At 49.1% G+C, this 14,454-nt stretch overlaps 2 protein-coding genes across 5 annotated transcripts; both read left to right on the forward strand.

The window, feature by feature from the left end:
- Positions 1-2,016: 2,016 nt before the first annotated feature.
- Positions 2,017-7,450, forward strand: srsf7a (serine and arginine rich splicing factor 7a). 3 transcript variants are annotated; one of them, XR_012965552.1, is made up of 9 exons: positions 2,017-2,251; positions 3,038-3,265; positions 3,388-3,564; positions 3,770-3,856; positions 4,118-4,159; positions 4,281-4,325; positions 4,540-4,632; positions 5,362-5,907; positions 6,515-7,450. XR_012965552.1 is itself a non-coding variant. In XM_076171359.1 (8 exons), exons 2-8 carry the CDS (start codon positions 3,048-3,050, stop codon positions 5,453-5,455), a joined length of 756 nt encoding a protein of 251 aa, XP_076027474.1. In that variant the 5' UTR covers positions 2,017-2,251; positions 3,038-3,047; the 3' UTR covers positions 5,456-7,450. The 3 variants fall into 3 exon arrangements, 2 of the variants coding, with proteins under 2 accessions (XP_076027474.1, XP_076027475.1); XM_076171359.1 differs by having other exon boundaries at positions 5,362-7,450; XM_076171360.1 differs by lacking the exon at positions 5,362-5,907.
- Positions 7,451-7,962: 512 nt separating this feature from the next.
- Positions 7,963-14,371, forward strand: LOC143016830 (heterogeneous nuclear ribonucleoprotein L-like). 2 transcript variants are annotated; one of them, XM_076171357.1, is made up of 14 exons: positions 7,963-8,108; positions 8,815-8,930; positions 9,106-9,343; positions 9,431-9,516; positions 9,641-9,737; positions 9,969-10,041; positions 12,207-12,239; positions 12,389-12,460; positions 12,592-12,839; positions 12,950-13,071; positions 13,161-13,362; positions 13,467-13,524; positions 13,650-13,760; positions 13,849-14,371. In XM_076171357.1, exons 1-14 carry the CDS (start codon positions 8,031-8,033, stop codon positions 13,905-13,907), a joined length of 1,593 nt encoding a protein of 530 aa, XP_076027472.1. In that variant the 5' UTR covers positions 7,963-8,030; the 3' UTR covers positions 13,908-14,371. The 2 variants fall into 2 exon arrangements, with proteins under 2 accessions (XP_076027472.1, XP_076027473.1); XM_076171358.1 differs by having other exon boundaries at positions 13,467-13,518.
- The last annotated feature ends 83 nt before the right edge of the window (positions 14,372-14,454 follow it).

Genomic DNA, 14,454 nt, shown 5'->3' on the forward strand with positions numbered 1-14,454 from the left:
ACACACACTCGCGCACACGCACGCACACAGTGGTTGACAGAACAAACAGGTACAAATGGATCGCCTCTGATTAGGAACCAGCACACCCTCCTTTGTCCCAGCCAGGGTGACCCGGTCCGGCTCTGAGCCCAGAATAGAACTGTCAACACCATCTGGACAATGTTCCGTGTTTCCACAAGACTTCTGTACTAAGTGTCTGGCTTCGGCCCTTGATGTTCTGTAGTTAGCCGTGATGTGTCCCCGTCCCCCTTTACGTCCTGGCTGAGCGCCTCCCTCCCCTGTGTGTCCCCGTGTTTGTTGCCCTCATGTTCCTCTGCAGATGCATGATGAAGCCCTCGTGCCTGTGTTAGCAGCATGATCTACTGTGATGGACGACTAGACACTTATTCTATCAGGTTGATCCCCAGGGTTTGAATCCTCAACACCAGAGGCTCTGTGCTCAATAACCTGAGCAAGTCGCAAGTCGCAGACGCAACCACAGACACACACAACCACACAAACACGCACACACACTCACACGCGCGCACACACACACACACACACATTTGTGGATTCTGTGTCTGCTGCTGATTTGTTTTCTCTTTAGAAGCTGTGAAAAGAGAGTCTGCTCTGTTGTGTCAAAGTTGTGTCTGAAGTGAGCGACACCCATCTCTTTGTTTGTTGGTGTACGATTTTTATGTCTGTGTTAGTGCCCCTCCCCTTCCTCTCCTTCTTCTTCTTCTGTCTTCTTTTCGGGGGGAGCTCCCACTCACTCCCGCCCCAGTCTTGCTCTCCAACGTGTCTCAATGTGAAGTTTTTCCTGTAATGATGAAAATTCCTCTCTGCCTGAAACTTTGTAGGGAAATAATAACTTGAGTCATATAATATATATATAATATATATTAGAAACATATACATTTATTCAATACTGTAATAAATTATTAACTGAAGATGATATTTAAGTTTTTTTATGAAACGAGTAAAACATGATTACAAAAAGAAGAAACGTTGTTTTTGAGACATAGCATGAGGTGAAATGTGTTACTGAAGAAAATGAAGGTCTTTAATCAACTGAAGCTGACCTTATTTGAATATAGTTTATTTATTTTCAAGCCTTAATGTGTCTGAGTCTTTATTCTTCTATTCCATCTTCACACCAAATCAGCCCACAGCAAAGAAACAAGCACTCAGGACCGACATGAAGCTGTCTGCTGTCTGCACATGAACCCAGCTAACAAACAAACAAGCTCATTGACCCTGTGTGGGGTCACAGAGGCCTGCAGCCATGGGGTCAGAGGTCGGGCACTTCCTGGACAGGCTCCCAGTCTATCACATTCATAATTAAAGAACCCAGCTGGTTTGCAACCACACATACTCCTGTTTGAGCGTACAGGTCGTACAAAGAGAAGCCACTGAATGAACCTCTTACAATCCATTACTACTTTCATGACCGTTTGGGTCACAAACCTGGCTCATTCAAACAACATTAAAAGACAATTGGCTGCCATTAGTCCTGCCCCCCTACTAAAATTAGTGTTACTTCTACAGCTGTAGCACTGCTGCTGTCACCAGTATTAACCAGAGGAAGAGCAACAACAGCAGGATGGATTCTTTTCCTTTTTTTAAATGAAATGTCTAAAGATTTTGAGATATTTTGTAGTTTTTTATACTAAACTTCAGTAGTTAATCAAAGTTTCTCTTCATACGTTTCTCTGATAAAGAACTTGGCCGTTGCAGGTTAAATATAGACGAGTAAAGGTCCATTTCCATTTAATGAGAGTGAAAGAATGAACTGAACTCGTCTGCAAAGTCTCCAAAATATGAAGGAATAGTCCTAAAGGTTTCTTCATTTATTTATGCTCATTAAAGGACTCTCGCCTTTAGTTTGTTTCCATATTTTGACAAATAGACGATTAAAAACTTCAGTGTTGTAGCTGTAACCTGTCTGGAGCCCTTGTCCCTGTAGTGCCCTCCTCTGGACGATAGGGGGAGATGTTGCTGGTGTGGATTTCGCGGTGGCTCCCACTGCGCAGATGCGGAAGTGGGGCTTTTAAGTCTTGTAGCGTCGCTCCCTTCGCGGTAGCACAGTTAGCTTGCTGGACAGACATGTGGACGTATCATTAATGTACTTCGAATCGGCTTGTTAGCGGTTCAAGTATCGTGTATTTATCAGTCTGAGGGTTTTATAAAGACGCAGCGTCCGCCTGGCTGTGCAGGTTTTCTATCCATCTCCGCCTGGAAGCGACTGAAATCCTCATCACTGCGGAACAAGGTAGCTAACGCGTGTGGTCGCCATTGTTTATAAGCTGTCGGTGCGCTAGGGCTCCGGCTAGTTCCTGGGTTTGTTAAACGCAACATTTGATCGTCGTCTGGTCGACAATTGAAAAACATTGCGTTTAATATGAAAATAAATAGAAATATTTGAAAGTGTCGTTCTCGGCCCAGCTCTCCATCGCACATTGAGCTGCGCGTCACATCGCTGTTCTTCCGTTGTGTTGAATTCGTGTTTAAAATGAAGAATTCAACACGTTTAATTTCTTCTGTAACATTTGTTCTGTATCACCGCTGTAACTAGTCAGACCCATCGTTTAGAGACACCGTGCATGTTTAAACATTAAGCTTGTGAGCCTGTACACCTGTAGAGTCAGGCTGAGGTCCATTTACACCGAAGACCGGCGAGTCCGTTTGAGTTTGAATGATACCGTGTGAAGCGTTCAGGGACCGGTTTGGCGCTTTGGCTCTGATAACAGTATCATACTGAAACCTGTGTGTGTGAATGGCGCGCGCGCGCGCGCCAATCCTCCAATCGCCTCATTTGCATGTAGCGGTTTTTCAAATTTCATTTGTATTTGTAATCCGTAAGGACAAAACGATACCAGTGGAAGATCAGAGACGTGACTGGAATCATGAATGATGTCATTATTTGTTGACCTCTCTAATGGTGTCACAGTCCACACATTCACTACAATGAGAAAAAAAGCTCTTTCTGTTTGATTCTTGTTTCTTTGCTTGCTGGTTGATCTGAGTTGAGTGTTGTTGTTCCTTCTCCCCCCCACAGACGAGCAGAGATGTCGCATTACTCCCGTAGTTCATCTCGGACACCTGACTGTAAAGTGTACGTTGGGGATCTTGGCAATGGTGCAGCCAAGGGGGAGCTGGAGCGAGCGTTCAGCTACTACGGGCCGCTAAGGAGCGTCTGGGTCGCCAGGAACCCACCGGGCTTTGCCTTTGTAGAGTTTGAGGACTCAAGAGATGCAGAAGATGCTGTGAAAGGCATGGACGGGAAGTGAGTGGAGCCTTCAAGCCGCAGCTTCAATCAAGATGCTGACCTGCTATGTGATCCAGCCTGACAGTGGACATCGATCAGAGAGGTCTTTAGCGCCGCCTAACCTCTTGTTCTCCTCTCAGGGTCCTGTGTGGCTCCCGTGTGCGTGTGGAGATGTCAACAGGCCTCTCCAGGAAGGGCCGAGGGCGACCCAGCCGCCGCCAGTTTGACCCGAATGACCGGTGTTACCAGTGTGGGGACCGAGGCCACTACGCCTACGACTGCTACCGGTTCAGCAAGAGGGGTCGCCGCGGCAGCAGGTGAGGCGACGCGCCTGGGTCCACCCTGACTTTAGGGCTGTGTTTGGTGTGTGGACGTTATTCCACACATCATCAAACGAACCGGGAGCTGTTTAAGCAGACTGTGAGGGTTTAGTTTCTGTCCTCCCTCAGCTGAGTGTTTGCACAGGGTCACATGATGGCCTCACACACACACACACACTGACCCGACCTTTTGCCTTTGCAGGTCTCGCTCCAGGTCCAGGTCTCGCTCCAGGTCCAGGTCCCGTGGGCGCAGGTACCACTCTCGCTCACGCAGCCGCAGCCACAGCAGGTGAGTTAGCGTGGAGGATGTCAACGTGTGTACACAGTCACACACACACTCACGTGTTGCCTCAGTAAGGAGACAACACAGAGAAACTACACACACCTGTTTCACATGTATCCAGCTGAACTTGTTTTCCTTGTGTAAGGGGGCGTGGCCTGTTTATCAGCCATGTCTCTGTCCCTCACATGCTGATCTAACTTCTCTGTGACGCTCTGTTCAAAACACCAAACCCTCACGCTCATTTTGTTTGCTTGTGTTTTTCCCCAGGAGCCGTCGCAGATCTCCATCTTATTCCAGACGCAGGAGCAGGTTAGTTTACATCTTCATCATAAAGCACACAGCTACATTTCATCACTCCGTGCTGCTCAGTCTGTGAGTTTGTACCTTTTATAGTTCCACGTTAAAGTCTCCGTCTCTCCCATCTCCTCAGGTCCGGCTCCCAGGCTCGCTCCAAGTCCAGGACTCCAGTGAGAAGGTAGGTTGTTCAGAACCATGGGCTGCAAGAAGACCAACCAGACCCTCAGAGCTGCCAGGACCTGTTCCCACTGTGAAACATGATATTCGTACAACTAATCATTTTAACCCTCGTATTATTATTGAATTTGTTATAAACCTTAGGTGAAGACTTTGAAGCTTTGTGTTGTGAGCTTCCAGATTAATCTTCTCGCTCTCTCTCTCTCTCTCTGCAGTCGCTCTAGGTCCCGCTCTGGCTCTGCTCCCAGAGGACGCTCAGCATCCCGGTCTCGATCTCGATCTGCTCCAGCTAATCACAAGAGGAACAGGTAAAGCCCCCCCTCAGTGCAGCTCACTCTTAGACACTGACAGGCTGTAGGAACATTACATGCTCACGTCCATGTCACAGGGTTTAGTGCTTGATTGTACCAGTTCAGTGCTAGATCAGCCCTTGACACCCAGTGAGGGTCAGTTATCTTCATGTTAGCCAGGGCTTAGCTGCTCCATCTTAGGCAGAACTGCTGCTGCGGCCGCCACCAAGCACCTGGAGAGCGACGATCAAGGAGCCTCGACGTGGACGACCAGAGAGATCAGCTTCATCCGCCGAGTCTGCGACCTCAACTTCTGCTGTTGGCCAGTGGTAGAGACAGGGGGGTGGGGGGGGGGGAAAGAGGAGGTGTTGGGGCAGAATCAGTCAGTGTGGCTCCTCCATGTGTCGTCTTTAACGGCTCAGCCTCAGCTCCTGTAAAGACGACACATGGAACAGCAGCAAAGACTCCAATACAGCTGAACCACAGAGAGGTGCAGCTGTATCAGATGTCTCCTCTGCATTCTGCTCCTTCTGCCTTCCCTGGATGGAGTTCAGTCAGTCAGTGAGGGAAACATTCACACTTTACATTCTGCCTTGTTCAGAAGCTCTTAGCTTTTCTTCAAATTCTAATCAAAATTCTTAGTTTGAACTTTACAGTACATCAGCTGAGGTGAGGCAACACGTGGTCTAATTGAAGTCAAGCATCTTTGCAGCACAGTTTTGTTTATTTTTTATATTTTCTTTAAAGCGTGTGGTCGGCGCTGAGCACTGCACAGACACCGCAGCTGATCCCAGGCCCAGGGTCTGCCAGCTGGCGGTGTGTACGTCCTGCGGGAGCGTGACTAAGCGCTGACCTGTGAGATCAGCCTTCGCCTGCGACTGGTGTTAGACAGCGAGAAAGAGGTCAACCAACTGACCGAACCGTCCCCACAGTGAAGGGGGTGGCCGTCTGTCCGACCAGCCGGCGCACACGCTCAGATGAGATCAGCCCGCGCACACATTCGGTTCTACTAGAGTCACCCGGCCAGCCGTCAGACCTGCCAGAGGGCTGTGAGCCACACGGCTCAAAGCTCGACCTTTTTAAAGCATAACCTACCTACCAGACCCCCCCACCTACCAGAGTTCTTCAGCCTCTGTCTTAGCTTCTGAGTGTGAGAGAGAAAGAGAGCTGACGAGAGATCAGTCTTCAAGAGCCTCCCAGCGCAGTGTGTCGCTGCAAGTTGTAGTCGTCCACCCTTCAGTCCTTTCGTCCTTCGCTTCTCTGTACTTGTTGTTTCTGCTACTGTCTCCAAAGGTAACCAAAACAAAATCAAACCCCCCTGACAAAGCTTAGAAACGTTCATGTTTTGAAGGTGAAACACATTTCTCAGGCCTGGATAGTAAAGTAGAGCTTAGAGAGCATGCTAATGTTAGAGCACAGATGTATGATGGCATGTGTGAGTGCATGGGGACCTTTGAGTAGGTGGGTGGTGAAGAGATGTCAACTGTGCCCCGCCCCCTTTCCCCTGTGCCATACATGTTTTAGCCTGATTACTATTTTAAATCAGCATAGTTTAGATTAGAGCTCAGACTCAGTAAACTGTGTGGTGGTGAAGAGATGAGAGCCTGTTTGTCCCCATGAGTGTCAGGAGCTCTCATCCTTTAGGCCCCACTGTAAACATTTAGAATCAATTATGTGGCTACTGCCCACAGATAAATGGTTTGTTTGAAAAGCTTAAAATTATCTTCATGTAAACAGTGGTGAGCCAAGAAATCATTCAGAGTTGATAAGTTATCTGAGGAAGAGCCGTGAGAAAGTTCAGGTGTAGAGTTTACGTTGTATCTTTGGCTCCATGTGCTTGACTCTGCTGGCTTCCTCGCCTTCCCTGCAGTGAGCTAACTGGTCTCTCTCTCTGTTACAGTCGCTCCCGTTCAGCAACTCCACACCGAGGCGCCGCACCAGCAGATGACTGAGTGAAGAAGAGTAATAAGCCCCCTAGCAACTCATTAACGCAGACAGACCCTCAGCCCCTGCATGGTGTCTGCTTTATCAGACAGACTGCTTTTTTAAAAACGTGTCTGTCAACTCCTCCTATTCAGTTTTTGTTTTTTTTATTCTCTCCCCCCCCCCCCCCCCCCCCAGGTCTGTAGTCTTTGTGCAGCGACAGGATGTTGTAGGTGTAGTTATTGTAGCAGATTGGAGCCCGTTTCCAGGGGAACGTGTTTTCAAAGACTGCATTCAGCGTCCTCACGGCAGAAGTCAAGCATGGAGTTTAAGCTGGAACATTTAGCAGAGGCATCATTTGCAGTTGGACTTTTAACAGTGATTTGGACGATTCCTCCAGCTCGTTCAGGAACCTTTACGATGAACTCCTCAAATAGTTTCAGGTCTGTACAAAGACCATTTGGTTCCTGAGCTGTCAAATGTTGTCTTTCATTGAGAACTGTTGACAAAATCTTGGTTTTGTTGCACTCTGGTTTGAGTTTTGAGTAAAGAAATAAAGTAGTTAGACCCATCGGTCCAGAGGCATCAGCCCAGGTGCATGCCTGCATGCTTTGTTCATGTTGTCACATTCCTACTGGTTCATGTTCTCGACTGCACTGCCCCGCCCCCTTTTTTCTTCTTAAGGAATCATCAGTTCACTCTTCACATTAAACATATTTAGACTTTTTGTATGTGCTGATCTTATTTGTTCCTTTTATCGGAGAGGTCGGAGGGTTTGTGTCTGGATTTTAAAATGTGCCCTGTTGAGTTTTAAGTTGTTCAAGGGCTGCTGTAGCCATTTTGTTCTCTTCTGGCGCATGGTAAGACGGCAGCAATCTTATTTTTAAATAAATTTCCTTGACATACCTCATTGGTTTGGTTCCTTTTGTATTATTTGTGATACACCCAAGCAGAGGTTAAGTGTAAATTGGTAATTATGTGTGTCATGAATACATAATGACATAATTTCCATATTTATGCGATCAGTACTCCACATATCAACACATCTGTCTAAAAGTTGAATAGTATTTGAAACACATGAACAAGTAAACGCTGATCTATTAAACTCCCTGTGAAGATGCGTCTCTATTTTGGGACAAACAAGAAGTCCACACACGCCTCAGACAGGTGGGACAGCGCTGTCCAAAGGTCTGCAGTTGTGTTGAGACTGAACACATGAAGGGCGAAGTGGATCCAAAGCGCGCAAGCCGCTTACATAAACATGAGTACTGACGTCATCAAATACAAACTGAAAGGAGGCGGGACATCGTCGCTGAGAGCCAATGGGAGAGTGTAGGCGTTGCTACGTCTTTCTTGAGAGTTTGACAGCTCTCTCAGCCTATCAGCGCCGGGGGTTCATCACGGTGGGCGTGGAAAGTGCAGCCTCGCTTTTCTTGATTTTTTCGACCATTTCAGCTCGTCGTCACTGCTGCGTCTTTTTTAACCGGGACAACATGGCGACTGCGACGGGCCGCTATTACAGTGAAGACGGCAGGGCAACGAAAAGGCAGAAAACTGACGGGATGGCTACGGTGAGTCGCGTGGGTTCATTATTGAATAAGACATTTTTGAAATTCGTACAACGGCCACACTTGGCTCAGTCACGGTTGTAGCAGGGTGTAATCCAACCAGGCGCGCCGGGCTTCACGAGCCTCACCGCGGCGTGGAGAGAGCCGGGCCCCGGTTACTTTAATGATTTATTCCACCTCGCCGACGACACCGTGACCCGGGTCGCGTGGAAGCGTTCAACGCGGCGTGGGTCGCTCCGGTTCGGGGCCTCACCAGCAGCAGCGCTTTGTTCTACCACCGGGGACGCTAGCTAGCTGTGCGCTAGTGATTAGCTCCATGCTAACACGCCTCGAGCCTCCATTTTGAGTTAGCTGCTGTGTGTTTGAACATAATATCACATTTTACACGGTCCCCTTATTAAGTCTCAAGGAGAAATGACTCGTTATCTCTGCCAGCACATTAAATAATTAAAGAAAGCTCTTTTCCAGCCGTGCCTTCCCCTCCCCTCCCCCACCATGACGCTTACCCACCACACGGGGGCCCTCTCTCTAATTACATCAACCAACGCCGTTGCCATCTTTAGTTTCTACGTAGTTATTGGCCGTGATGCTGATGGAGAACAAAGCAAACCGGTTTCATCTCGGTTGCTTCCCCATGTTGCTGTGACGCATTTAAACGTCAAACACAGACTTCAATTGCGTGCGTGTGTGTTTGTTTTGTGTAATCCAGGGCTATGAAGACCCACACAAGACCCTCCCGTCTGCGGTGGTGCATGTCCGGGGGCTGGTGGACGGTGTGACCGAGAACGACCTGGAAGAGGCTCTGCAGGAGTTTGGATCTATCGGGTAAAGCAGAAAGAGTTCACCCACTTTAGGGACATTTGTGTAGGCACATGAATACTTTACTTTCTGTGGCTGAGTAGAACCAATGGATCCCAGAATGTACCAGCTTTCTCAAGCAGTATTTGAAGTTTTAAAATGGAACATGGCTCTGACCCAAGTCCTTCCTTTGCCTCTGCAGCTACGTGGTGGTGATGCCTAAGAAGCGTCAGGCGCTGGTTGAGTATGAAGACATGAACGGCTCGTCCACAGCTGTGACCTACGCCGCAGACAACCAGGTGTACATTGCTGGACACCCGGCCTTCATCAACTACTCCACCAGCCAGAAGATCTCCAGGCCAGGAGACTCTGACGACTCCAGAAGTGTTAACAACGTTCTTCTCCTCACCATCATGAACCCCATCTACCCCATTACCACGGTAACCATAGCTGGGCCCACTTAATGTTGCTTGTGGTTTGTATTCCTCCTTGTGTTGGTTTGATCTCATCCGGTCTCTTTTCTGCAGGATGTTCTCTACACCATCTGTAACAACTGCGGTCCTGTCCAGAGAATCGTCATCTTCAGGAAGAACGGTGTCCAGGCAATGGTTGAATATCCTTTTCCATAGATTCTGTCTGATGCAGACCCACAGTTCCTCTCTTGTCTGACTTTGTGCATTGAGGTTTGATGTTTTGCAGCCATCTTTGTTCCTTGTGCTCCTTAACCCCTGCATCACATTTGATTCTGTGCAAAGTGCACAAAGAGCCAAGGCATCGCTCAATGGAGCTGACATCTACTCTGGCTGCTGCACACTGAAGATCGAGTACGCCAAGGTATGTGAGCACTACCAGACGAAGTGAGGGCGGGGCTGAGGGAATGACATCATAATCTATGGGTTTTGATAACAGATGGGCAGGTTATAGGTACATGTGGTTCATAAATAAACTCTATGCATCGCTCAGTAAATATTCAACCATACATTGTATTCCATGTCCATTTGTCAGTCAGACTGATTTTGTTGTTGATCTTCTCATGTGGGTCATTTCCTTGGTTTGTCTCCTCAGCCTACTCGTCTGAACGTGTTCAAGAACGACCAGGACACCTGGGACTACACCAACCCTAACCTTGGCGGTCCAGGTAAAGCCCACTCTGCTGAACGCCCTCCCATAAACCCACACAGCTACACACACACACACACACACACACACACTGTAGCCTCCTCAGCGCCCTTACTGCCTCTTTGGGGAGCTTCCTCACTCATGTAAGCTGAGAGGTGCAGAATCAATAACAGCCTTAAGAACGGTGCTGCTGGGTGGGAAAGGCAGGGAAACATTTGGTTGACAGGAAGAAGAGTTTAACCTGCAACTAACTGACTAACTATCTGGCTGAGAGGTCGAGGGCTCAACTCTCCTCTGGCTTACACCGAGGCACAACTTTCTGGGATCAAATATTGGCAGCGGGTTGAGTCTAAGAGGCTTTCTAGTAGGAACTTCTCTTTTTGTCAACATCTGCTCTTCCTGTCTTACCACACAGTCCAGCGCTGTGTTTGTGTGGGAGGGTCCTGACATTCTGAGGCTATCACTGATCTCTGAATACTAACCACACCGTTATGATTATCATGTCTGATTCTTGACTTTGAGGCCAATCAGTTGACGTGACCTCCTGTCACTGATCCTGGTCTGAGCCACTGTCCTCACCAACGCCAAATTGATAAAGGGCCGATAGCCGAGGGCACGGTCTGATTGGTTTGAGGCGAGGGCAGGGGGCCAGCATCAGTCGGCAGGTTTACCGCACCACTGTCACGTCTCAACTCCTCCTCATAAGTCAGTGACCTCAGCAAGTACAAAAGCGTCACGGGAGGCAGACACATGTTTTGATGACAACACCACTCAGCCTCCACCATGTTCAAGTATCCACTGCTCCATTGAGGACACAACCTCTCCACCGTCACACAGAAGGCCAGACACACAGGGAGCCAACACCATGCTGTAGGACTGATATGAGGATGAGGATGATATGCCTCATCTCTGCACTGCAACATTCAGAGTCAAGACGCCAGCCAGCGCTCACCCAGAGGGGAGCTGGTTGTTGGTACTGAGCTACCTTCAGTGCCTCCCTCCCCCCCGACACATCACCCACAGTCCATTGTCCACAGCAGAAGACTGATATCACAGAGGACACACACACGTCTCAGTACACTGATACTGACCCGTCGCTCAGGATCACAGAGCGTCCCGCCGCCCCTGAACAGCAACACTCCACAGCGCCAACTGATCCAATAGACGCCTCACACCCCTGACTCGTCAACACAAGACACCTGATGAAGACGAGACACTGCTGACAACACCATGAAGCACAAGCACACTCAGACTGTACAGTATGTGACCCCCCCAACCCCCCACATGGAAACCAAGCTTCCTCATTCTTAGCCTCTCTCTCCTTCATCTTCATCTTTCTATGATTTTCTCTCTGCATCTCTAACTCTTCCTATGTTCTGAGTGCAGCTTTTTTTAAAGAAGTATTAAACCGTCTCTGGAACCTGTGTAACACCTTCCATGTGATGCAGGTTGGGCATTAAGAGGAGCCACCCCTCCCCCCCTGATATGTGCTCCACTGGGTGCTATGGACACTAATGCAAAATGGAACTAGACTGGAAAACGTCAGCCAACCCGACCAACGGGTGTGTCGTCTTGATAAGACCAGGAGTCGGTCCTGAAGCTTGGAGTTGTTTCCCATAAAGAGGAAAAGGGTGTGGAATGTGGGATGAAATGAGTTGAGTGGAGAGTTGGTGGAGCTTCTGCTGCAGCAAATGTCTTCACTGCCACTGTTTGTAAGCATGCAGTAAGTAAACCTGCGACCCTTCTGAGGGGAACATCACTGCACAGCACCACACCACCCCAACAAACCCCAGCACCCAACATCGCCACACCAGACTGATGTGACTCCGTACAGACTCCATGTTTCACTTTCTGGAAGGGGGCGATGGTTGAGCTTCTGTCAATGCTGGGGGTTGCGGCTACATGCTGAGGATTAAACCATGTCTCTAATCTGGGGGGGGTGGCTGTGTTAAAGGACATGGGCACCTCTTTGTGTGTCTGCTGGTGTGTTTAAAGTTTAACAGCCACGTTTTCCTCCCAGTTAGTTAGAAATCTGGATTAATGTGAAAGCACCAGCTAGACGAGTCAGGAGTGCTTTAACTCAGACATTTAACCTGGAGAACTTTACATGTGTCTGACCTAGAGACTGTTTGGTGGACCTGTCCTCCTTTCTGACTGTGTTGTTGTTATTGTGTACCTGTACAGATGGGGACGCAGACGGCAATGGAAGCAGTACAGGTGTGTTTGTTTGTTTGTTTTGCCCTTAACTAAAGTGAAGCTTTAGACGTCCTGCCTCTTCAGCGTTAACATCGTCATGCTGCCTTCATTCACTCAGAGTTTAATGTTGAAGACGCTCATTCTCATTGTTGTCCCTCTCTTCTCCTCAGATGATGTCAGTGCAAACCCAAACAAGCGTCAGAGGCAGCCTGCTCTGCTGGGCGATCATCCTCCAGAGTACGGTAAGCTGCTGCTGCTCTTCGTCTCCTCCTCTTCATCTGAACGCTCAGACGCCTGCTCACCTCTGTGCTGCTCTGACTTCGTCGTTTCATGCCACAGTCTCACTTGCCAATGTTTGCTCTTCTGTGTGCAGGAGGTGGTTACCATGGCTACGATGAGAACTACAGCTCCCCTCCTTATGAGGGTCGCCGCATGGGTCCCCCAATGAGGGGCAGAGGAGGGCGGAGCTATGGTCCAGGCTACGGGCCGCCCCCTCCTCCCCCTGGAGAGTACGGGGCTCACTCTGAGTCTCCGGTGGTCATGGTCTACGGCCTGGACGGGCTCAGGATGAACGCCGACCGCGTCTTCAACATCTTCTGTCTCTATGGAAACGTAGAGCGGGTGAGTGGCACACAGGAACACTGACCATGGCAACAAATGCATTGGAACTGTTTCTTTTTGTGCTTCATCACGCGAACACAGCACTGAGTCGTATCTCTCACTGTCTGTAGGTGAAGTTCATGAAGAGTAAGCCTGGAGCAGCCATGGTGCAGATGGGAGATTGCTACGCTGTGGACCGAGCCATCACTCACCTCAACAACAACTTCCTGTTTGGACAGAAGCTCAACGTGTGGTGAGTCTACCAGGCTTTAGAGCTCTGCACACACCATCTGCTCCACTCTGTCCATGGTCTTAACCTGTGCGTGTGTGTCCTCCCTGCAGTGTATCCAAGCAGCAGGCCATCGTCCCCGGTCAGTGCTACGAGCTGGAGGACGGCACTAGCAGCTTCAAGGACTTCCACGGCTCCAGGAACAACAGGTTCACGTCACCGGAGCAGGCCGCCAAGAACCGCATCCAGCATCCCAGCAACGTGCTGCACTTCTTCAACGCCCAGCCGGATGTCACTTCAGACGTCTTCTCCGGGGTGAGCACACAGGAAGTCATCATGACGCGATCAACTGCATCTCAGATGTCCTGTAGTGTCTACGTGACAGGAAGTGCTCTGAATGCATTCCTTTTGTGTTACAGATTGGTGACGAGCTCGGAGTCAAGTGCCCCATCAACGTCAAAATGTTCACAGGCAAGAGTGAGTCACCATGGCATCCTGCAGAGCAACGTCTGGGCTGAAACTCTGACGGTTGTACAGGTGCTAATGTACTTTCCACCTTGACTGTGCTGTGGCTTTAACCCCTCTGCTCCTGTCACCACCAGGCGGCGCTGCTCCCAGTGACCGCAGTGCTTCAGGTTTGCTGGAGTGGGAGTCCATCAACGACGCCATGGAGGCTCTGGCCCTCATGAACCACTACCAGATGAAGAACTCAAGTATGTGGAGGACGCAGAGATGAAATGAAACTTCCAAACATTCAGGTGTTCTTGGTTCTGACTCGTTTCCTCTCTTCCTCTCCTCCAGCTGGTCCGTATCCATACACCCTCAAACTCTGCTTCTCCACCGTGCAGCACGCCAACTGAGCCACGCCGGCTCCAGGAGGACGAGTACACACACTCGCACTCACACACTCACACCCCGGTGGTCCCCTCATGTCTGGTGGCTCTCCACTCCTCTGTCACTGTGCCGTGTCCCCCCACAGTGTAAACGGTGTATTTGGCAGATTTAAACAGATTCTAACGAGCATCAAATGTTTGCTCCAGATGTCCAGAGTGTCTGTCCCCCTCTCCTCAGTATCAGTTGTCCTTTTTACTTTTGGTATAAGCTTCTAAAGTGGCCTGACATGTGAGATGTATTTCAGAGCGTTGCTTTTATGCTTGGCTGCTGAGTGGCAGCACATAACTCTGTTCTGTTGTTTGGATGTTTTTATTTGAGCTCTTTTTCTTTTTAATTGCTGCCTGTTGATTTCTGCTCCTCCCTCAGCTCCGATGTGCAGAGGGAGGCTTTTGTTATAAGAAAATAAAAGGAAAAAAAACTTCGTCAAAAATGTCTCAAAGTCCAGTTTCTGCTCACAAAGGAAAGGTATTCAATCAAAAGCATCATCCTAAGAGTTATAGCAGGGTTTCCAAC

Source organism: Genypterus blacodes, unplaced genomic scaffold (assembly GCF_046128005.1).
Source record: "Genypterus blacodes isolate CSIRO-AG114 ecotype Tasmania unplaced genomic scaffold, CSIRO-AGI_Gbla_v1 ptg000247l_1, whole genome shotgun sequence".
NCBI lineage: Eukaryota > Metazoa > Chordata > Actinopteri > Ophidiiformes > Ophidiidae > Genypterus > Genypterus blacodes.